Source organism: Natrix helvetica, assembly GCF_964273705.1.
Source record: "Natrix helvetica genome assembly, chromosome: 2".
Taxonomy (NCBI): domain Eukaryota; kingdom Metazoa; phylum Chordata; class Lepidosauria; order Squamata; family Natricidae; genus Natrix; species Natrix helvetica.
This window is the reverse complement of record NC_138552.1, coordinates 106,310,246-106,334,582: the sequence shown is the minus strand read 5'-3', so window position 1 is coordinate 106,334,582 and position 24,337 is coordinate 106,310,246. Positions and strand designations below refer to the sequence as shown.

Below are 24,337 nucleotides of genomic sequence, written 5' to 3'. Positions count from 1 at the left end.
CCTTTACAGATCTATTATCAATCACCCAGGATTTCAGCAAGTCTTAGTCTTCTTTCTGCCCACCTCTGCTTTGGTTCATCTGGCTTTTTGTTCATTTTTATTTTAGAGCAGTAGTTTTCCAATTGTTCTGGGGAATGTGCAGGAATGTTCCTGTAGACTTGAAAAGCAGAAACATCAGTCTAAGAACAACTCCCCCCCCCCACCGCTGTTTATCATCTGCAATGAACATCATTGTTCAGGGACTTCCTCGTTCCCGTGATAAAATAATTTGGCCCAACAGGACTGCTCCCCATTCTGTATGGATCGAATCCCTGCATCAGAACATTCTCCAGATCACCTCTCACGTTATACGGGCTCTTTAGTAGAAAAGTCAGTGCTTGTATAACAAGCTCTGAGAAAAAAATGGATTGTTTCCCTAAGATTCAAACCACATCAAAAGATCTTTTCAATGTTTTACAAATTATAAAACGAATGGAATACAATATAATTTACTACAGTCTAAATTATCCCAGTGGAATTCTTTCTCAAACTGCCTTTAAAATAACTAAAATAATTTGCTTATTTGCATGCCACAGATTTTTTGTTATAGAAAACTTAAAATACTAGAGACGAACTACACAATAGGTGAAGAATGTAAACTGCAACTGTTTTCACATCTTGCAGTGCAAGGAAGAAAATTCAATCCTTTTTTGCTATGCTGTTTGGCTGTAAAATTTACACCTGCATAGCAGTAATTTCAATACAAATCAATTCACCTGGTACGAATGAAAAATTAAAAATAGGACTACGAGAGTAGCAACATATTTAATTTAGTGCCTATCTTGATCCACACATAAGGCTTGAAGAAAGGCCACCTCACTTAGTAGATCATTATCCTTTTGTCTTGGGTTCTTTCTGTCTTTTCGAGGTAGAAGCATACATACAATAGATGCATGACTGAAAATACTGAGAAAAAGAATGGGCCAAAGGACAGTGCAAGAAGTGTTTGAAGGATACAAGACCATTCAAGGTTGCTTGGGAGACGTAATTTGTTGGTACAGAATCTGATAGTATTTTAACAAAAAGAAAGTTTTCAAAATTCTTATATAAAACAGAATTCCAGAACTTCTTTGTACATCCCTGCAGGTTGCTTGGACAACAAAGTCAGAAATGCAATAGAATAAAAGGGGTATCAATTGGTCTGTGGTTGAAGGAAAGTATCTTCTTCTCAACTGCACAGAACTAGCTGGCAATAAATTGAAGCAATTCCCACCCCTTCTCCTTTTACCAAATTGATTCGGTTGCTACACTGAACATAGAATTAACATATGAAAAGCAGGTGCTATCCAAATTACTGGTGGGAGCCGCTAACTTCCAAAAAAATTAGACACATTACACAGATGATGTTTCTTTCTAGGGTTTTTACTAAACGAAATCCATTTTCATAAATGCTTTACCTTAGAAAATCTATACAGATGCTGGGAACAAACAATAGCAAGCATACTCTGAACTTCGTGCCCTTCTTCTAAGTATCCAGAGGAACCTAATTAGCTACTATTTCTTAAAGAACGCTGAATTCTGACACTTTTGGTCTAATCAGTAAGTCAAATTCATCATCCTGAAGGAATGATTGTCCACACTATCTGATTCAAACTCTGCATGTGAATCATATGAATGTTATGATCCAAAATTCATTTCAAAACTATAAGTGCACGTCCATGGAAATTGAATTTTGAATATTTTCTGTGTTAAGAACTTCCTATACATAGAACATTAAGGAAAGGCTCATTAGAACTTTTCTAATAACTAAATAGCTAATATGTTATTACCCTGAATTTGCAAAAGATTCTTTGTCATTTATAATAAGTTAGTCTCTCTATTCCTGAAGTCTGAAATGATGCAGCCGTAACAATGTTGTACTCTGTGATTTATAGGGACTTGTGGTATTAGTCTTGTTTGGATTGTAAACAGCTTTCAGTCCTGATGCCTATGGTTTTTATTAAAAAGCTAGTTTTTTGATCCAGGATTGCAAGACGATAACCTATAGAATTTTACTCTTTTTACTTTTAGTGATAATGTACAGTATTTGATCATATGGGTTTAGCCATTCATTTTACACCTTTTCTTTGTATTTCTGCCTCAACTACCAGTATAACAATATCAAAATCTTGATTGCTATGACTGATAAGTAAAGTAGGGAGAGCAGAAGTCTTCAAAAAAAACCAAAACCGCCCCCTGGTAAAAAAAAAAAAAGCATCATTTTGAAAAAAAATAGAATTGCCTTTTTGGGTGAATCATTTGATTACTGTGTTATTCAGAAAATATACAATAACTTTTATGTTTTGAATACAGTATGTATTTCTCAGTAGCAAAAATCGAAGCTGAAATTTAAAAGCAGGAAAGTTACCGAATATGGACAAATGTCTTCTTTCTAGGGGGTGAATTTGACATTTTCTTATATCTTATGTGTAAGCCATTAGCAAATGTACTCCTATCTGATTACGTAGCTGACTATACAGCTGCTAAGCATATATTTTTACAATCAATAAAAATGAAAAGAAATCTGACTTAATTCGATGAACAATACGTGCACTGAAGTGTGGAGGCAAGTTCCTTTAGGCACTGCAATGCAAGCTAGTTAACTGAAAATAACCAGCTACAAATCAGAACGTTCCAAGAAAATCGGTTTCAAAGGTTATTTATTGCATTTCCAAAGCCAGCAGAAGGCATTCAAACAGAAGGGTGAATCATTGACTCCACATTTATTTCTCCAAATGAACTTGTGAGTCACTGAAAACTTGACATTGAGGGTATTAAGCATACACCTACTAGTTATTCATAATATTGCTAATAATTGGACTAGGTTAAAAAAAAAAGAAAAGGAAAAAGCTTGCTACTTATTGAGGCTACAGCTACAACAAATGATTTTGTAAAGAGGGAGCTCACAAAAGAAAAAAAGCGGAGAAGAGTTGACAGGAATGGAAAAGCACACAAAAAAGGTCTGATACGTTGCATTGCCTTTGGTTCTGACAGGTGGTGCATTTCATAGATCACAGCATGAAAGGGTCCCCTCCCACCTACGCAGCAGAGTCATTAGCATCATACTGTATAGTGCATTCGCTTCACAAAATCTTTACACCAGCCCTGCTATTGTGAACACCTCCATTGTCCTGTTCCTCTTACAAACTTAAATAATGGCGCTGATTGGCGTATCGATGTGCAGTCTCACCGAATGAACACTACAACCTTCCTGCCAGTGCCAGGGGTAACATGCTCACGATGGTAATCTAAGCCCAGGGAGAAGATAATACAACCGGAGATCTCACCCTTCCCCTGCCCTGCCTTGCTCTCTTTTTCCCCTAACCAAGGTTCTCCTTGACTTCAGATGGCCGAAACGAACCTTTCCATGTTACTGGGGTAAGAGGTGTGGCGCAGGTAGGCTCCGGGACTGCTGAGCTGCCCACCGGCATTGTACCCGTGAGCCAAAGAGCTGTAGGAGCTAGGAGACATTCTGCCATAGAAATCCATGCTGTCATTAGTAATGGGGGGTGAGGTAGGTACTCCTAGACGGGCAGAAGCCCCAAAGAGGTTACTGCTGCTGCTCTGGGAATAAGAGCCTTGGTTAACCTGGAGCTGCTGGGCACTGGGGATGGCGTAAGAGTAAGGCATGGTGTTGTGGGGCCTGCCTAGGCCAGAAGCGGCGGTGCAGGCTTGGTTGGAGTAAGCTGCGGACCCAGCAAAGGAGCAGGCATTGCTAGGAGAAGAGTTTATGTCCATGCTATGCTGCTGCACCAGCTCCGGGCTCGGCTGGGCCATGAGGGGCCCCAGGCTGAAGAGGGGCGGCTGGGAAGGATAGCAGAGAGCAGCAGGAGAGGCGTAGGCCGAGCTCAGCGAAGGCCCGACGGGCTGGGCCGGCGCCTCGTGCATGTAGGCCGGATACGTGGAAAGGTCGCTGCGCTTGAAGCGCTTCCTGCGGCGCAAGAAGCTGCCGCTCTCGAACATGTCGCGGGCGTGGGGGTCGAGGGCCCAGTAGCTGCCTTTGCCCGGCCGGCCGGGCTCTCGGGGCACCTTGACGAAGCAGTCGTTGAGCGTGAGGTTGTGGCGGATGCTGTTCTGCCACTTGCGAGGCCCGTCGCGGTAGAAGGGGAAGCGTTCGGTGATGAAGCGGTAGATGCCGCCCAGGGTCAAGCGGCGCTCCGGAGAGTGCGCGATGGCCATGGCGATGAGCGCGATGTAGCTGTACGGGGGTTTCCCGCGCTGGACCGGCCTTTTCCGGCGGCGTCCGATAGGCCGCGAACCTCCCATCACGTCTTCTTCCGACGGCTCCGGCTCCAGGGCCTCTCCCGGGGCTGCCGGCTCCATCTTCACCAGCGCGGAAAGCCGAGAGGCGGCTTCGGCTTCGGCGTCGGGCCGGCTCACCGCGCAACCCGTCGGTTGAGGGCTTTCGGCCGTCATCTCAGGCTTTATCTCCGCCTCCGACGGCGATGCAGGTTGCAGGCGATTAACGGGCAACTTTGAGGACTGGGGTGCGCCAGCCTCGCTCTTTCCTGGCTGACGTCCGAAGGAGTATCTTCAAGGCCCCCTCGGTCCCGCTCTGGCAAGGATCTAAGCGCGAATGCCGGTGCGGTTGGGAAGAGAGCAGCTTCGGAGTCCGCTGCGTTTGGGTGTTGGAGCTTGAGAACCTCTGGGAGAAATCTAGGGCGATGATGTCCCCCAAGACCTTCGACCTCCTGGGCAGCCTGACTCTGTGGTGCCCGGCAGACCTAAAAGGAAGCCGGTCTTCGAGGACCGGCAGGGCAACGCGCCTTCAGACCTTCCATTGGCTTAGCGGCTCAAGCGACTCAAGCGAAGGGTCGGGAGGTGAGAAGCGGTCCTGAAATACCTGCCGTCCGGGTTCCTGCGATGGATAGAGGCGCTGGGACGACGCGGTGGGAAACAAGCCGATCCTCCTCCAAGGAGGCGCTTCGGGAACGCTGGTAGAGGGAGACCTGCGACCTCCGCTTCTTTCACAGCCTCTGGAAGAGCTGCGGGCGTACCTTGCCCAGCCAGGAGGCCAGCTACCCTAGCCGCGTCAGGACTCCGGAGCTGCTTGCGCTCTCTCTCTCTCTGCAGCCGAGCAGCCGTCGGCCGGCACTCCCTTCCAGCTGTCTTGCCTTCAAGGGACGAGTGGAGACAAGCTTGCCCGAGCAGCCTCTCTTGAGAATGCCAGGGGCGCAGCAAACCCACAGGGCTTTGCTGAGAGGGCTTGTGGAGGGAGGGGCCTGGCCCAGGGCAGGCAGGAACCGGGAGGGGTTACACCGTCGGCAAGAAGAGCGGGCGAGCCCGGCTGCCAAGTTTTCTCCGCCTAACCGAGAGGCGCCTCAAGTAGTGACAGCCACCCGTGGGCGTCCAGAGCAAAACGTGGTGAAAGGAGCGCTGCGGGGCGTCCTTCGGGCGGGTCGAGAGTCATGGGAGTGGGACGCTGCCCTCTCAAGCAGCGGGGTATTGGGGGACAATTTCCCGCATGCTGCAGCAAAAAAGCCCATCCGCTGGCCCATCTGACTGCGTGTTGTCGCTGGAGGGGTGGGGGTGGGGTGCGTGATGGTATTTTTTTAAAAAAAATTTTTTAAATTTTTAATACTGTATTTTTACTGCCTGTAAGATGCCAGGAGAGTGGATGGACAAATAAATTTCCCCTATAAATACATTTCCCAAATAAAATAAGGTTCATTTTGCACTTTGATGCAGATGGTTAGCCCCGTATTTGTCTACAGCAGGGGTGTCCAAACTTGGGAACTTTAAGACTTGTGGACTTCAACTCCCAGAATTCCCCAGCCAGCCATGCTGGCTGGGGAATTCTGGGAGTTGAAGTCCACAAGTCTTAAAGTTCCCAAGTTTGGACACCCCTGGTCTACAGAATTCCATGCTGTCCTGGTTGCTTTGGGGCTTGGTTCAGAAGACGCTGTACCAAATGGGGAAGGTGGTGGGTGGGCCCCTTTCACTAGTGGAGGGATCTCGGATTCCTAGCACAGCCAGATCTAGCGGGGAAACTGGAAAACTTGCCTGTCCTCTGCATTTCTCTGTGAAGTGTGTCTGACTGCTCAGTAGGATTATAACCAAATCAGTGTGCAGTCAGTGATATATGAAACCTTAGATCAACAGCCTTACATCTACTTATCTGAAGTATTCAGCCTCACTGAATTTAGTGGAACTGACCCCTGAATAGAGACACCCTTCTGATTGCACTCTTCTGTGGTTTGCTGAGCAGCCCTTCTATCTCCTCCTGCAACACTTGATCAGGCCTTCCACAACCGCTTGCTTTAACCAACTCACTCTTGGTTGCTGAGATCAGGCCAGCAGGATAGCTGCAAGGGTGTATATGTCTGCCTTTTCAAGAGAAACCAAAACGGATCAGGGCATAGGTAAGCAAGCATTTCTCTCTTTCTCACCTGTTGGAGTACTTAGGAATGGGAACTCCTCCTTCCTGGTTCTGTACTCAGTTTCCCTATCGTTTTCAGGGTGTAGTGGGTGCCTGATTGGTGTGCGATACAGCAGAATTTGAACAAAGCCCAGGAATCTTTTTCATTTAAAGTTTAGTTTCAATGAAAGGAAAGCTGATCAATAGTGAAGTTGCAGCATCTTCCATGTAGAAGGACAATTACGCATTGAAATAACAATAACAATTATTACAACATAGTTTCAATTTGTAAATCCCAAACGGTGCAAATGAAGAAGACATACATACCTTTCTCCCAACTGTTTTAATAGGATGTGTGTGTAGGGGGGATACAATCCAGTGAAATTGATGTTTCCGCACACACAAAAGAAAGTATATCTTATCATCTTTTACCATAATGTCCATTCTCATGTGCAGTTTTGAAAGGGGGTGAGAGAAGAACTGGAGAAAAGAGTTCATTTATGAAACTTGCAAAAAGGAATTTCCCATGTTAGAAGGAGATGAGGGCCAACGGTCACATGGTGAGGGGACAGGAGCTGCTCTGTTCAAACCTTGACTTTCTAGGAGAAAGCCATCACTAATTGAAAAGAATTGTGCAAATATTTATGTTTCTTTGCAACCATAACATCCAAAGCAGGTTACAAGAATAGCAAAAACCACATATGACTGCACGGTTCGTAGCAATCAAACCACACATTCAGTGAACTCCAATAAAAGCATTTCAATATGAGTGTTGGAAATACAAACTCTGATTGTGCCTTATTGCTTTCAGTGAATAAACTGCACAAGTCCTTACTTTCTTTCACGTCCTGTTTAAATAGGATTCAACTGGGCTAGGATGTGAAAGGGTGAATTGGAACCTCCTCATTCCAAGTCACCAGAACAGCATGTGTGAGCCCAACTAGAATGAGAAAATTGACCAAAAGAACTAAAACCCTGTGGTGCCTAAAAGGCTGAGGTGTGAACCAGATAAATCCCTGGTCTATCTCGCAAAGTTATTATAAGGATTCCTGGATTAATGTGCAGGTATAGTATACTGAATGGTTTAAGCTCATTTGATGGCTTAAATTTGAATAGACATGTATAGATGGCAGAATTGTAATACTCCTGTGTAAATATATGTTCTTTAAAATGGTTAAAGGGCAATGCTCCTTGTCTGGTTGAAAGCTGCTAATGCAAAGGCAATGAAACACAATAAAAACAAGCTAACAATGCATCAAAAACACAACAAGAATAACAAGCTAGTAGATTAAACAGTCAAAAAGAACGGCAATAAAAACATAAAAGAGATCAGTAGGAGCAAAACATTTACAATGAAGCAAAGCCACCATGGTTAATTTTGCAATCCAAACAGCAACTTTTTCCAACCCCTGTGCTGTGCAAATACCCTTAATCATCCCTATGCAACGGGCCATTATACTAAATGGTAAATATGAATTTGTGTGAAACTCGTTTTTTTTATTACAGTATGTGATGTACCTTACCTAGCAAAAGTTTCATTGCCATTGTATCCCAATAACCTGATCGAGAGCCTACAATTTGCGGTGACATTCAGCAGGAATTTAAACAGGCAGTTTTCTTCTATCCTTATCTCATACTTGAATAGCTACATTTGCTATTAATTCAATTAGTTCTTCGTATTAAGTATAGTGTACTAACAAAAGCAATTTGTAACAGTCTCTTTTTAAGCAGGTATTCTATTTTGTGATTGATGATGATTCCCCAAGGAAGTCACAGATCAGACATAGTGGTTCACACACACTTATTTCAATGGAACCAAACCGATCTTCCATGATGAGAATGTAGTAGTTGAATGTGTTACGGTTGTAGTGCAAAATCATTCTATAAGAAAACGAATAGGCCAGAAAGAAACCCCTTTCACTGGGCCAGAATGCCTGGTTTTTCTAAGCAACCTGCTTAGGAGTTTTCCAGAATCATTTTGCTTTTTCTGATGCCTAATTGCTGATTTCAATGGGATTTGTTTGGAGTGCAAAACATTACCAATGGTCATGTGATGTCTCTTTACTGAATTCTACGCCGCATATTTGCAAATAAACAGGCACCAGTTTCAATATTACAGTAATCTTGAACGGCAAATTGTAATTATTTTAATACATTTCATGTGAATTAATTCAATATATAAGTAGCCTTTTACTGGGATAATATGAGTTTTAACTAGTTTATTAGCCTTCAACTCATTGTTTTAACTAATCTACTAGTTTTTAATCAAGTTTTTAATCTAACCCAAGAATTAGTTCGTCTCTTTCTAATTCTGGACTTCTTTGGTGTACCTATAGCCAGGTAAAATAGAAAGAAGTTAACGCACAGGTTCTGAGGAAGGAGAAGCCTGCACCATAAAAAGAACAGGCAAATGTTGCTGATTATTTAGGGTGAGGTGGTGTACATTGGATAAAAGTCATGGCACAAGATAGAAGTCTCGCGTTTGAATAAATGTCAGATTTACTCCGTTTAAAGCAGACTTTATCAAATAGGGCTTCATCAATCCAGATTTTCTCTTAGTTCGTGATGAATTTCATCCATACAATCTTGGGCAGGATCCCATTTACATTAAGGTCTCTGTTGGATTTAAGCCATTCATAACGTGAGCTCTTCAGAAAGCTCACGAATGCCAGGTGGAATTCATCGGTACTTTATTCCAGATTTTAATACAGTATTCTAATATTCACAAAAATTATCTGGTTCTTGCCGATTTTAACAGGACATTCCGAAAGACTCGGGCCACTGAAAGTCAGTGTCCGAATTGTGGAAATCCACAATTACAACCCGACAAACGTATTTAGGAGAGCGGGATCACTCCAGCTCGCGGGTGGGCAAAGTTGGGGCGCGGGGGTGGTGGGAGGAATCTCTCGGAGATCGTTCTGTAAATTTGCTTTTGCAGACAAGTTTGTTTGTTTTTTTCGAGCCCTTCCAGGGTATACTTCACGGGGAAGTATTTAACCGCTCCAGCTTGAAAACCAAACTCCTCCGTCGGTTTTTTCGTTTTTTTTTTTTCGCTCGTTCTTTTGCCCTTTCGAGCGTCTTCCCTGCCTCCGATCGCTGTCAGGGGATCGGGGACCGCGTTTTGCCCCCTTTATTTCGGTAATAGAAATATAAATAAGCCGGGATTCGTTCGTGGTAACATCGAAAACACGCGTGTCAACCCCACATATTTAAACCCAAATACCAAAGCAGCCAAAACCAAAGCAGACCTTGCAGGAGCGAGAGAAAACCCGTTTCCAGGACAGAAAAAGGCAAAGCTCCAGATTTATTGCCGACAAAAATCACATCCCCCCCTTCCTCTCTCCCCCTGTGTGCACAAGGGAGGGGAGGGAAGAAAAGTTTGCTTTCCTGGGTTTGAAGTTTTTGTACCTCTCTTGTACAAACAAGCCTGGGGAATAAAAACCCATTTTCATGTTTCTTTTGGTCCACGTGGCTGTGCAGATCAGCAACCGTCGGCATTGGAAGGCGGTGGGACTCTGGCGCTCCCGGAGTGGCTCTTCTGGCGCGATGCTTCCGAGAAGCGTTTGCTTTCTTGGGACGCCCGGAAAAGCAGGCAAAGGAAGGTTGCCAATCGAGGAGGAAAAGTCTGAGTTCCCGGACGCCAGGAGTTCCCCGATCCGGATCATCAACGCCCTGCAGTTGGGAGCAAAAACCCGACTATCTCCGGGATGGGGTGGGCCCCATCGCCTCGGACCTCCTTCTCTTGCCAGTTGAATTTGTTTAGGTTAGGGGGTTGTCTCTAGGGGAGAGGGGGCATGCCCCACCCTGCTGACCCTCTATCACCCACCCCCATCTCCCTGCAAGGGCTGCAGGGCTCTGGAGACGTCTCCAGCCGCGCAAAACGCCTAGTCTTTGGCTCGGATGTCCCGGCGGAATCGGCTACGGCTTGCGGAATCACCGCGGGACGAAAGGAAGGGGGCTTCTTAGCGTTTCCTTTTTTGGAAAAGGGAAGGGAACGATTTCGGTTCCTTATCGGAACCGGGCGACTTGGCGCAGCAGCTGAGTTCTTGAGCCCGGAGCTATTTCGCCCCTGCAGAAAATCCTGATAGAGTTTAAACTAAGCAATTATTCCCAATGTAACGATTACTAAATTTACTGTCGTGTTGGGGTATCTTTCTCCCCCTCCCCCAATCTCAAATGACTCGTTGGTTTAAGAAAGGATCTCATTGTCGTGTAAATGCCTTAGGAAAAGATGGATCCGAAAAGCGCCCTCCCCTCGCAATTGCTTTGCACCTAAAACTATTTTCGCTTTCCCTAGAGAACTGGAATTAGGTCCCTTCCAGCGAGACCACTTCAAATGCCTTGACTGAGAGTTTAATTTTAGGTCGGCTCTTCAGGTCCCATTCAGCCTCCCCCCCCCCCCCCCTGCTTGGTGGGGAAAAGAAAGAGAAGGGAAGTGTTGGGTTTTTTTGAGGCCTCTGTATCTCGTATCTATATTTTTAAATGTGGTATCAAAATAAGGCTGATCGCCGTCTGGTAGGTATAAATGAAGACGTAGTTATTTTATGTGTCAAGGACAAAAACATCCGGTTTCTCCAATCCACCTGCTTGAAATTATTTAAAAGAGTTTATTCTTTGAAGAATCCTATTTTTCTCTGTTTTGGGACTCTCCGAGCATCACCCTCGCCTGCTGACTACCTGCTCCCCCTTCCCTTCCTTCCTCCATTAATTAGCAACCAAAGGACTTGGATTTGCAAAGATTACACTGAAACAAAAATGACAATGAAGAAGACACCAATCTTTCGAATAAGTGGATGCAATTAGCTTTCCTTCCCAATACGAAACCCCCCTCCTTTTGGGGAGGGGGAGGGGGAAGAAGGATTTATTGTTCTTTTGGCTGATGCAGTCCCAAATCAAACTCTCAAAACAGCTCATTTGCCCCGGGGATTTTGAAACTGACTATTAATTACTATTGGTGGTGAGCCTGCTTCACTGGCCCACCTAATACCAGAACAGTCCTTTTTTTTAACTTTAAAAGTTTGTTGAAAACCGAGATGGCTATTCCTGTTCCTCCGTCACTGCCTCTCACGTTTCTATGATAGCACTCAATTATGGATATAGTTTAAGAAGTGTATCTATTTCAAAATTCATGTGTCCCAATCCTTTTAAACATCATCCCAAAGGTGCTATTTCCCAAAGGCAACTGGATTTTCTTGGGTTTTTCTTTTTCCCTTAGAAAACATTTTGCTTTTCATCCAAGAAACTTCTTTAAGTTCCTATAGCACCTTTGGGACAAGACCTGGATGATTGAGAATCTCCAATCTCTGTAGACATTTAAAACATTATATACATTTTCAGTTCACAACCAAAGAAAAGCACAAGGAGAAACCCCAGTTTTCATAAGAAGGCTTCGCCCTTGAAAAGATCTGGAGAAATATGACCAGGCAGGAAGAAGGTTAAAACATCAGGTTAGAAACTGGGAGACTGTGAGTTTTAGACCTGCCTTAGGTACAGTTGGGTGCTTTGAGCCAGTTACTCTCTCTCAGCCCAAGGAAGTAAGCAATGGCAAACCATTTCTGAAAACTTCACCAGTAAAAATGCCAGAAAATTTTGGATGCCAACACTAATTCAGAGGATTTTAAAGATAAATATCGAATTGAAACCAGAGGTCTTCCTTATAAGACTGAAGGGCAAACAGTAAGAGAAAAGTTACGGAGCATTGTTTTCACAAATGATAAATGCAGGAACATTATTATTTGCACAAAGGTAGAAAGATTTGATACTACCCACAATGGAGAGAAAGTTGGTAAGGATAACAGGACTTGCTGAAGTGGCCCAGTTGACCCCTTTGCTCAAAGAAAAGAGAATATCTGCATTTATTGCTGACTGGAAACCCCTTATAGAATTTTGTGTGAATCGGGGTGGGGGGGTGGGGGGGTGGGAGGGGGAAAAGTGATTTGTCACAAAGAAGAGGGAGTCAAACTATTCTCCAAGGCACCTGAGGGTAGAACAAGAAGCAATGGGTGGAAACTAATCTAGGAGAGAAGCAACTTAGGACTGAGGAGAAATTTCCTGACAGTTAGAACAATTAATCAGTGGAACAGCTTGCCTCCAGAAGTTGTGAATGCCCCAACACTGGAAGTCTTTAAGAAGATGTTGGATAACCATTTGTCTGAAACGGTATAGGGTTTCCTGCCTAGGCAGGGAGTTGGACTAGAAGACCTCCGAGGTCCCTTCCAACTCTGCTATTGTATTGTATTGTATTTATGACTGATAGTTTTGATGATTAGAAAGAATAGATTATAGAAAAAAAATATGGCTATGTTGTAACCACAGAGCAAAATTGATAAATGTATTTACAACTGCTGTAAAGAAGATTGAAAGCTACATACGTCTTTGCATCTTTTTATCTTTCTTTGTTTTTGCACTTTAGCACTTTCTTTGACTTTGATTATTTTTCTTTCTCTTATTCTATATCACTAATTATAATAATATGAAATAATATTAGTAATAATAACATGAAAAAATGAAAAACCTTGCCAAGAAAACTGCAGAGACTAGTCCAGGAGTTAAAAACTGCCTTGAAGGCGCCAAAAAGGATGAGCAAGATCTCTCCTCATCAATAATACAAAGCAATTGAATAATAATATATTATTAGAATAATAGATGTCTACGAACCTCTGCTGGAGGTGGGGAAGGAAGGTCATTATTACAAAATCAAGAGGTCATTTTATGTTATGTAGGTAATATTAAATGTATTTTTAAAAGGGTTTTGCTAATGTTTTACATACCTCTACATTTAAAAAACATCCTGTACTGTATTTACAAGAAGAGGGAAATAAGAGATTAATGGTGTAATCCTGTGTCAGATTAATCAGAATTAAGCACCACAGAGCAGTGTGATTCAGAGACAAAAAACGGAAGAGGGTCTATTTTAATACCTTTTTAAAATTAATCCTGGATCAGCTTTATCTTTATTATTTAGAACCACTATTTTTCCTTGGCCCCAACCCTAGAAGTAAGCTACATTTAACTGAGCTTTTATCTTTTTGCTTACCTTCCCCCCAAAATGATGGAAGTGCCCCTAATAGAGGTTGGCATTGCAGCAACTAGAGTTTAAATCATGTTAGCTGTAAATGTTGAAGTTTTTTCTGCTCTTGTATTACTCTGCTGTGACAATCCTAATTTTCAATGGAATCAATGAATGCATTTTAGACCATTGAAATGGTCCACACCATTTAAAATTAGAATAGTGAGAGTAATGTTCCAGAAGATAGATTGAAATGATCTATCAAAAAGGGAGGGAGGGAGGAAAGAAAGAAAGAAGGAATTAAAAAAAGAATGAAAGAAAGGAGGGAAGGAGGAAGAAAAGAAAGGAAGAAGGAAGAAAGAAAGATAGAAAGGAGGGAGGAATTAAGAAAGAAAGAAAGGAAGAAGAAAGGAAGAAGGAAGGAATTAAGAAAGGAAGAAAGAAAGAAAGAAAGAAAGAAAGGAGGGAGGGAAGAAAGAATGAAAGAAAGAAAGAAAAAAGAAGAAGAAAGAAGGAAGGAATTAAGAAATAAGATAGAAAGCAGGAAGGAATTATGAAAGGAAGGAAGGAAGGAAGGAGGAAAGAAAGACGGAAGGAATTAAGAAAGAAAGAAGGAGGGAGGGAGAGAAGAAAGAAAGAAAGAAGGAAAGAAGTAATTAAAAAAAGAATGGAAGGAGGAAAGGAGGAAAGAAATAAATAAGAAAGAAGGAAGGAAGGAATTAAAAAAGAAGGAGGGAGGGAGGGAGGGAGGGAAGAAGGAAGGAAGGAAGGAAGGAAGGAAGGAAGGAAGGAAGGAAGAAAGAAAGAAAGAAAGAAAGAAAGAAAGAAAGAAAGAAAGAAAGAAAGAATCAATCAATCAATCATTGGAGAAGACACTGGGAAAACATTCTCAGATTCTAGGCAAAAAACTGAATGTGTAGATGATGACTTTGCCTTTCTTCTTCCCAGGAATGTGGTGTTACTTGGGAGAAGCAAAGCAGAGAGAAGGTGGCAAAAGTAATGAAGATGAGAGGCTTCATAGAAGAAGAGTTTTGGAATGAACTTTTTTCCCAAGCCAGGGGATTGTGAGGCAGCTGTAGCTAACTACATCAAGACATTGTAGGACAGTTTTCAGGGGGTTCTGAACACATCAAGTGCGTTTTTAAAACATTGCCGTGGTTAATGAACCACACAACCCCCTTTTCTCTCCCTCCTATTTCCTCCCAATTGTCTCATCCCTATGTATGGAGAACTCTTTCAGGGTCCACCTTTTCCTTAAGCACGGTTAGGTATTCAGAAATTGTTCTCACAGTCTGAATTGTTCATCAACATTGCCTGTGTACACAATCAGCAACATTTTCATTTCGGAGGTTTCTTTCCTGATTTGGCTGTGGATGCAGTTGGTGAACATCCAGCATCAGCTGAGGGGGCCACTGGATGTAAGGAACCTTGAGAATTATTATTATTTTATTTATTTGTATCCCACCTTCATTGCCTTCTGCTTCCTGTTTGTCTCACATCAACAACTCTGTGAGATGCATTGGGCTGAGAGCGAGTGACTGGCCCAAAGTCACCCAGCTGGCTTTCATGGCTAAAATGGGACCATGGCTAAGACAGGACTTGAACTCACTCTCTGCTTAATCATTAGACCGAATCTGATTCCTTTGACAGGTAGGGAAAAGGTCCTGATCCTACTGCAGTTAAACCACTTCACTCATGAAACTCACAATAAAATTGGTTACTCTTAGAAAGTGCTACCAGGCTCTTTTGTGTTAAATTTAAATTTACCAACAAAGGGGGACTAGTATAGGAATTTCAAGCTGTTCAGCTCTCATCAGCTAGCTATACCCTTCTGGGATTCGAACCCTGGCCACTTGCATATTGCAGAAAGATGTATTAACCTTTCGGCCACTGGCTTTCCTCGCTTTGCTGGTTGTACCAGGAGGAAGATTAAGTATTTTCCCAGTGAAATAGTTTGTCATGGAAACAACTGTTTGTGAAGCTCTAGGATTGGGGCTGAAAGGTGAAAGCAGAAGCAGTATGCTCCATCCCATATTTGGGTAGACCAGGTTGCCTTGATAGATCGGTCTCATCAGAAAAAACATTTGCTACCAGACTCACTCTGGGGTTTGGCTATTAGAGATGGAGACGGCCTTCCTCCTACAATAGCTCTGTTTCAGTCAATATCCTGCTCCATGGCTCAGGACCTAGTTACTTGCGGGATCGTATTCTGCCCCATACATCCCTGCGACCAATCCGCTCGCACAGAGAGGGCCTCCTCCAGGTGCCGTCCACTAGACAGTGTCGGGGGGCGGCGCCTAGGAGTAGAGCCTTCTCTGTGGCGGGCCCAGCCCTGTGGAATGACCTCCCTCCGGATATTAGGAATACCTCTGACCTCCGCTCCTTTCGTATTAAGCTTAAGACCCACCTATTCCAAGCAGCTGGCCTGGCTTAACTTTGATTTAACCATATCGCTCCTGACAGGTTTTTATTGGGTATTTTAATTATATTTAATTATCTAGGGGTTTTTAAATACTGTATTTTAATTGTTTTATTTGTCAGCCGACCTCCTCCTTGTGTATGTCTCGGTATATGTCTCTGTTATATGTTTGTTTTGTCCACATATTTATTTCATATGTTTCGTTGTACGCCGCCCCGAGTCCTTCGGGAGAGGGTGCGGCTAAGAAATAAATATTTATTATTATTATTATTATTAAACCACCTAAGATTTTACTGCAGTCCATTGCTCTTTTTGGGTGGGGGGTAGGGGGAAGTTTTCTCTCAGCTTTCAGCAGACTGGCCCAAATTCTTTGTGTGAGCTGCAACCTGAGCTGGACTTTCAACACAACTGATAGGTATTTGTAAGGAATCCAGCAAATCAAATCCAGTGAGCAATTTTGCATGTCGTTCTTACTTAGTCAGAGGTGGCCATCTTCCACTTCCTGTATGGCTCAAGGCAATGGCATGGCCACAGAGCGGAGTGCCGTCTGTGGTTCTTGTTATGCCACGAATATTTACACAGGAATATCATTCAACACAGAATTCAAGGCAATGTATATATAAAATCCAGTTCCTTGTGTGCTCCATCACATTCTAAGTCATGATGAAGAAATGGGGCCTAAGGTGGAGTTACACAAGTGAGATGTTGAGGACGGAAAACTGGAGCAGTCTTGATACTCCCCATCTTGGAGGTTCCACTTTGGTTTCAGTGAGAATTCCATTTGTGCCTCAATGAATTTCATTTCCCAGATCAAGAGTACTTCAACAAGGTTGAGCATAACTGCAGGAAGTCCTCAACTTACAACCATTTCATTTAAGGATTGTTCAAAGTTGCAACAGCACTTTAAAAAGTGACTTATGACCAGTTCTCACACTTACAACTGTTGCAGCATCCCCACCATCACATGATCAAACTTCAGGTGCTTGGCAACTGGTATGTATTTGCAGTTTTACAGCATCCCAGGGTCTGGGAATTGTCATGTGCAACCTTCCTGGGGAATTTCTCACAAGTCAAGGAAGGAAGCTGGTTTCACTTAACGACCATATGATTCACTTAATAACCATGGCGATTCGCTTAACAACCATGGCAAAAAGATTGTAAAATGGGCAAGATTCACTTAACAACTGCCTTGCTTTAGCAATAGAAATTTTCGGGCTCAATTATGATTGTAAATTGAGGACTAACTGTAATATGTGTTATTGTGTAACCTTGAGTAAGCAGCCTTGCAGAATGCAGATGGAGAGCTCCTGGTACAAACAGTTCAGAGATATGGTGGAGCTACTCTTTTTTTCCTTCTTAATGGATTCTTTTCAAGTAAGGAGAAAAAGCAGTGGTATAAAATAAAAATAGGAGTGTTCATTGAAGAATCCCCACATAATTGTGCCATAGTAACTTAACACGGTCAATTAATTATTGTAGCCCTCACCATGTGGCCTCTCTATTCAGAGGAAGATTCCTGTTAGGCCAAGAGACCATATTTCTTTCCAAGAATCACAGTGACTAGGATTTTATTTATTCTTTTTTATTGGCAAATTCAAACGTCATATGGGACAGTGACATGATCCAAGGAGTAGGATTTTTCAGGGTTGTTTTTTTTTTTCATTTGGGGAGAATTGGGGACTTCAAAAAAAAAGGGTGAATGCATAGGTAAAGTTACTGAAGCTTAATATTTCTATAACTTCTCTCTGATTTTGTTAAGAAAATGAAGAGAGAGAAAAAATAACATTACCAAGGTTTTGAATGTGGATGACTTGTATTGCAATGATTGTACCGACTGAGGGAGAGCTGCATAAGTCTGGTGCTGATTGTATTTTGTTGTTGTTTTGCTTGGGTATTATCGATGAGCAACCAATGAGGTGACTGAAATGGAGGAGCAATACTTCATCCCAAAGAATGCTGAATCACCAAAGGGAAGTATTGCTACACATAACATTGATTTATTTCCATATAGGAAAAAGCACTAAACGTAGACCACCTCTGTCATGAAAAATGCCTATTATATGGTCTTCAACCTGTCTTTGGCAGGATACGGATCAGTGATTTACAGTATTGTATAGGATCTCTGAGAGGGCCACAATGGCTCAGTGGTTAAAGATGCTAAGCTTGTCAACTGGAAAACTGACAGCCGGGATTTGAGATTCGAGTGCCACATGATGGGGTGAGCTCTCTTTCCTTGCCAGTATTCTGTGCACCCTTGGGGTATAGCCATGACCATGGAAAATCCCTTCAGAAAATACTGCTTCCCTTGGCCAAGAAATGAAGACTGAGCATCACTCCCTAGAATCGGACACATCTGGCCAAGGAAAACTTCAACTTTATAGTATCGCTCTGGTTGTCACCCTGCCACTTTTAAAGCAATATGAAGCCTAATCTGTTGTTTTGGAATAAAATGATTGGATGACTCTAGAAGATACTAGAAGTAACAGAATGCCTAGAAGTCCAAGTTTCTTATAATTGTAGATTATCTCTCTTTATTTAATTTTTCTGACCATATTAATGAAAATTGTATTAGTAAAATGTGGGGTCTGCTGATATCAGACACTATCTTCCATTATTGCAAAGTTTGACTTAGCTTGTTAAAACTGATGAAAGTTGACAACCAGCAACTTCTGGGGAGGCCATGTCTTCCACTTTTGGTTTAGAAGGGATGGTCCTGCTCGGAGCTCTAGGCTGTCAAGGAAAGAGGTTATGCATTAACATGCAATGGCTTTCTAGGGATCTACTAAGGCAGGGGTAGGGAACGATGGCCCCTTTATGACTAGTGGACTTCAACTCCAGTATTCCTGATCCAAAATGGCTGGTTCAGGAATTCTGGAAGTTGAAGTCCACAAGTCATAAAAGGGTCAAAGTTCTCCACCCCTGTTCTAAGGTAAAGACAAAAATTTCCCCTTTCCAAACATGTTCCACTCTAGGGGGCAGTGCTTATCTCTGTTTCTTAGCTGAGTGAGCCAGCGTTGTCCAAAGATGCTTCTGTGGTTATGTGCCCAGCATGACTATATGCCGAGATGCACGAAATGCTGTTACTTTCCCGCTGAAGTGGTACCTATTTATCTACTTTAGTTAGCATGCTTTCAAACTGCTACGTTGGCAGGAGCTGGGGCAAGAATGGGAGCTCACCCTGTCATACGGTGCTTGGGTCTTGAACTGCCAACCTTCTGGTCAACAAACCCAGCATTTTAACCACTAGATCCTAAGGACCTTCTATCTTCTCCTGAACCTGAGCATGTAGCACAGAACACCCAATCTGAAGAATGAGAGCCCAACTTTGTCTTTCTTTCTTTTCTTTTTTTTATTAAAAGAGTTTTGTACAAACAAATTTTCCCCCTTTTCACCCCCCCTCCACACAATATAAATCTCATACAAATGCTATACCCCCCCAACCCCCCCGCAAAAATTCACATTCAAATATTATACCAAACACTTTACCCCCTCCCCTCCCCCCATCTGAAAATAGGTTACTCATAACCCCTCTCCTCCCAACAAACACTATATAAATTTCTCTTAAATTAATAATAACACATTGATCATTTTCTAAGCTAATTTAACATCTATAACTCTTAATATAAATTTCTCCTAGCCTAACAATGTTTCATTAGTCCCATCTTCTAATTTATTCATACATATATATTGCCCCACCCTCCACCCTAACCCTCCCCCACCTCCCACACAAACCCACCCCCCTGACTTCCGCTGTATACCACTCTAACAATTCCAAACATCCCTTATACTATTTACTCTGATCATCTATCGGTCTAAACATTCTTATCTAAAGGCTAGATAATAACTCCTAGTCTGGTATTTATTCTGTATATAATCAATCCATTTGCCCATTCCTGTGTGTAATCCTCCTGTTTCTGAGCTTTTAAGAAAGCTGAAATTTTTGCCATTTCAGCGAACCCCGCCACCTTCTGAATCCATTGATCAATTGTCGGCAAAAAATCTTTTTTCCAATGTTGCGCAATCAACAACCTAGCTGCTGTAACCATATACAAGGCCAATTTTGTTTCCCCTTTGGTAAAATCCTTAACTATACCCAATAAAAACATTTGTGGAGTGAATTGTATTCTTTTCTTAAATACATTCTGCATAACCCACCATATTTTTATCCAAAAAGCTTTAACCTTGTTACAAGTCCACCATACATGAAAAAAGGTAGCATCTAGACACCCGCATCTCCAACATTTTGGTTGAACATTTGGGTACATGCATGATAATTTTTTAGGATCTAAATACCATCTGTAAAACATTTTATAGAAATTCTCCCTTAAATTCTGTGACTGTGTAAATTTAACATTCTGAACCCATATTTTTTCCCACGTTTCCAACATAACCACTTCACCAAAATTCTGAGCCCATTTAATCATACAATCCTTAACCAATTCACTTTCTGAGTCTCTTTCTAACAGTACATTATATATTCTTTTAACTTGTTTTGGACCAGTCTCTTTTATCTGCTTAATCAGTTCCACTTCTTTATCCATAAAGCCGACCCTGCGATCTTCTTCCCATCTCTTCTGAAGCTGTATGTAATGTAACCAATTTAAAGTAATTCCTTCTTCCAACAGCTGTTCCAAAGTTTTTAACTTCCATTCGCCCCCATCAGCAATAAGCACATCTTTATATAAACAACCCCCGAGTGACTTAATATTCATAATCCCCATGGTGTCTGCAAGATCCAACCAAAGCGGTATTTTATAATCCCAATTGGGCCGGTGCTTCTTCCATATTCTCATCAAGGCACTACGGAGAACATGGTTGTTGAACACTTTATCCACCCTGTCTTCATAAAAAAGATATGCATGCCATCCCAGAACAAGATCATGGCCTTCTATATTGAGCAATTCCATTTTTGTTTTCCCGAACCAATCTGCTACATGCGTTAATACCGCAGCTTCATAATACAATCGAAGGTTTGGGAGTCTGAGGCCGCCTCTTTCACGTGTATCTTGCATAATCTTCATCTTTACTCTCGGTTTTTTCTCCTTCCAAACAAATTTATTTAATGTTGTTTGCCAATTTAACAAGGTTTTATCTGACTTAAGCACCGGAATCATCTGGAATAGAAAGATAAATCTAGGTAGAATGTTCATTTTAATTGCTGAGATCCTTCCAAGCAAAGAGAATTGTAACTTTTTCCACGCTTCAAGATCTTTCTGTATCTTTTGCCACAACACTTCATAGTTATTTGAGAAAAGTTTTGTGTTTGATTCTGAAATTTGTATTCCTAAATATTTAACTTTAGAAACTATTTCAAAACCTGCTAAACTTACAAGTCTCTTTCTTTGAGTCTCTGTCATGTTTTTAACCATCATTTTCGTTTTGTTTTGATTTAGTCTAAACCCAGACACCATGCCAAATTCTATTATGATATTTTTCATCTGGATTATTGATTTCAAAGGATGTGAAAGGGTAACAACCAGATCATCGGCGAATGCTCTAGTTCTGTATTCCTTTTGCCTGATAGCTATGCCATCTAAGGATTTTGAGTCCCGAATTGCGTTCAACAAGACTTCCAAAGTTAAAATAAATAACAATGGGGATAATGGGCAACCTTGTCTTGTGCCTTTTTGTATCTCGAAAGTTGTTGACAAATTTCCATTAATAATAAGTTGTGCATTTTGTTGCTGATAAATTGCTCCAATCGCCTGCCGCAATCGTGGTCCCATATCCATCTTTTCCAAAGTCTTGGTTAGAAAGTTCCAATTCACTCGATCGAAGGCCTTCTCTGCATCCAAGAAAACCAGCACTGCAGAGATCTGCTTATTCTTATCAAGATAGTCAATTAAATCTATGAGTTGCCTTACATTCTCCTTCATATGTCTGCCTTCAATAAATCCTGCTTGATCATGATGAATAATCTCTTGAATAACCGGCATCAATCTGTTGGCTAGTACCTTAGCAAATATTTTATAATCTGTGTTCAGAAGAGATATCGGCCTGTAATCCTCTGGTTTCTTAGGGCCCTCTTTATCTTTAGGTATCAATGAGATAAAAGCCGCTTTCCATGAGGGAGGTATTTTACCTCCTTGTTGTATATTACAAAATAGTTGTGTAAGATATTCAATCATTTCCAGTTGTAAAGTTTTATAATACATTGCAGTCAAACCATCAGTCCCTGGAGCCTTAGCTAATTTAAGTTGATTTATAACTAAAGTGATCTCATCAGCGGTTATAAGACGTTCCAAATTTGCCTTTTGAAGCACAGAAATTTTTGCAACCCTTTTTCCTTCCAAAAAATCATCTATTAACTTGTTCTGTATATGATCCTGTACATATAGCTTAGTATAATAGTCCACAAATGATTTTTTAATCAACTCTTGTTGATATACCATCTTCCCTCGAAACTCAATTTTATCAATAATTCTGTCATTCATATTCCTTCTCAAAGTATATGCTAACCATCTACCAGGTTTATTAGCGTTGGCAAAGGTGTTATGTTTAGCAAATTGCAAATTGGTTGCTGTTTGTTCTGCTATAAGCATCTGAAATTGATCTTTCAACAGCTTTAGCGCCATCTGGAGCGCCTGGTCATTCGGGTTTATTATAAGCAGCTGTTCTTTGCATTTTATTTCATCTTCCAATTCCATTCTCCTTTTCTGTCTAATTTGTTTGTGTTTAAAGTTCATATGTATCAGGACCCCACGCATATAAGCTTTACTTGCATCCCAAACTATTTCAATGGGAGTGCCCTTATTCATATTAAAACTGAAAAATTCCTTCATGTGTTTTTTAAGTTCATCAACATTTTTTTCATATCTAAATAAATTTTCATTTACTCTCCAAGACCTTCTTGGCCTCATCCCTAATTCAATTTGTAACCACACCGGACTATGATCGCTAAGTGTCCTGGCGAAAATCTTGGATTTCTTGGCTTTAGGAAGTAGATCCGGTGTTAACAAAAAGAAATCAATCCTTGAAAAGGATTTATGTCTATCTGAATAGAAAGAAAAATCCATCTCATTTAGATGTTGCGTCCTCCAAACATCTTTTAATTTCAAATCGTCTTGTAAATCAAAAAAAGCCTTTGGTAATTTGGTAGTGAATTTCGTCTTTGTACTCTTGTCTATCTTTGGAGAAATCACTCCATTCCAATCTCCCATTATTAGAATACTTTTAAAGTTCCAGTCTAAAATTTTGTCTTTCTTTCTGAAGTATCCCTTTACAGTGGAAGATGACATTTTGTGTTTTGCCAATCCGTAGCATACATTCCACCCTAATCTCCCCATCTAGGATAATTTTGGTAAATTGCAAGCATTTTAATCAGCCAATTTTCTTATTCGGTTTCGACTCAAGTGACGCCCTAATGTTCAGATAAATACAGCTTTATCTGATAACGCCTATAATCTGTCTGATTCTGTGAGGCACATGCAGTCTCCGGTTCCCTTCTTGCGCTCCTTTTGTGTTTCCTGAATTTGTGCCAACCAAAATGTGGTGACAATGTGCCAAATAATGGTGGTGCAATTCTTAAGCTTTGGGAAAGTAGTCTGCAAAACAAGAAGGAAAACATGCCTGGCTTTCATCATTTATTCTATTTATAAAACAATCATATACACAATTGGAAAACACAAATATGAAAAGGAGTAAACAAAATGCTGGCTGTGCACCCACTGATGGTGCCATTATGCCTTTTTGCTCTTGATAGTTAAAAAATGCTGGAAAAAATGCATCTCCCTGGTATAAAAGTGTGTTCATTGTTTCTTAGACCGTCCCATTCTCTTTGTTCAACTGTTAAATTGAGCAGTCATTCAAGCTCTTGATTTTACAATGATGGGGAAATTATGAAAAGTAATTGCTTTTTTAAGAACAGTTCTCTTCTCTTCCAATTTTTCCAAGACCTTGGCTAGGGTGGCTAGGGTCCCTTTAACAACTGCCTTGGACAACAGCTATGTGCAGTTATGACAGGGATGAAAAAGTAATTTTGCAGTGTCTACTTTTATGTCTGTTCCTCTTTCTCAGTCATGGTTCGCAATTATAGTCAGTTAGCACTGGTTGTCCTGTGACTGATCCTTGTTTTTCCTTCTCCCTGGCAAAGCAAAGGGATTGCCTAAACAAGCAATCTAATTCTGAACTGCTCTTCTTCACAGCCCAGCACTTCCCTAAAAAGTCCTAAGCTCAAGTTAACAAGCTCAACACTGTGACCTCAGTTGGTTAGAACCCTCCACTGCTTGTGGCTGCCGCCTGAAATTGACAAGACCCCAATCAGTTTCCCATTAAAGGCTTTCTTTTGCTCCCTAAGATGCTCACTGCTGACATAAGTGAGCACAGGGCAAACACTAGCAGTTGTGCCAGCACATTGCTTTCAATGACATTCCCCAATGTGTGCCTGCTTATTCTCTTGTAATCCCTTCCTCTCCAGTTCTATGGGATCCTCTCTTCCTGGTGTTGTAAAGCAAAGGAAAGCTGAAGTAAAATTCTAAGCACAGTCACAGTCATGTGATTTTCATCTACAACCATTTAAACCAGGGCTGTCAAA

General features: G+C 41.6%; 1 protein-coding gene across 1 annotated transcript; it reads right to left on the bottom strand.

Moving 5' to 3' along the window:
* Positions 1-2,532: 2,532 nt before the first annotated feature.
* On the bottom strand, positions 2,533-5,143 carry FOXE1 (forkhead box E1). Its single transcript, XM_081943033.1, has one exon. It carries the CDS (start codon positions 4,432-4,434, stop codon positions 3,361-3,363), a length of 1,074 nt encoding a protein of 357 aa, XP_081799159.1. The 5' UTR covers positions 4,435-5,143; the 3' UTR covers positions 2,533-3,360.
* Between the last annotated feature and the right edge of the window lie 19,194 nt (positions 5,144-24,337).

Bases quoted from the DNA above. Each gene is read 5' to 3' on its own strand.
- FOXE1 (XM_081943033.1), bottom strand. From the start codon at position 4,434: ATGACGGCCGAAAGCCCTCAACCGACGGGTTGCGCGGTGAGCCGGCCC.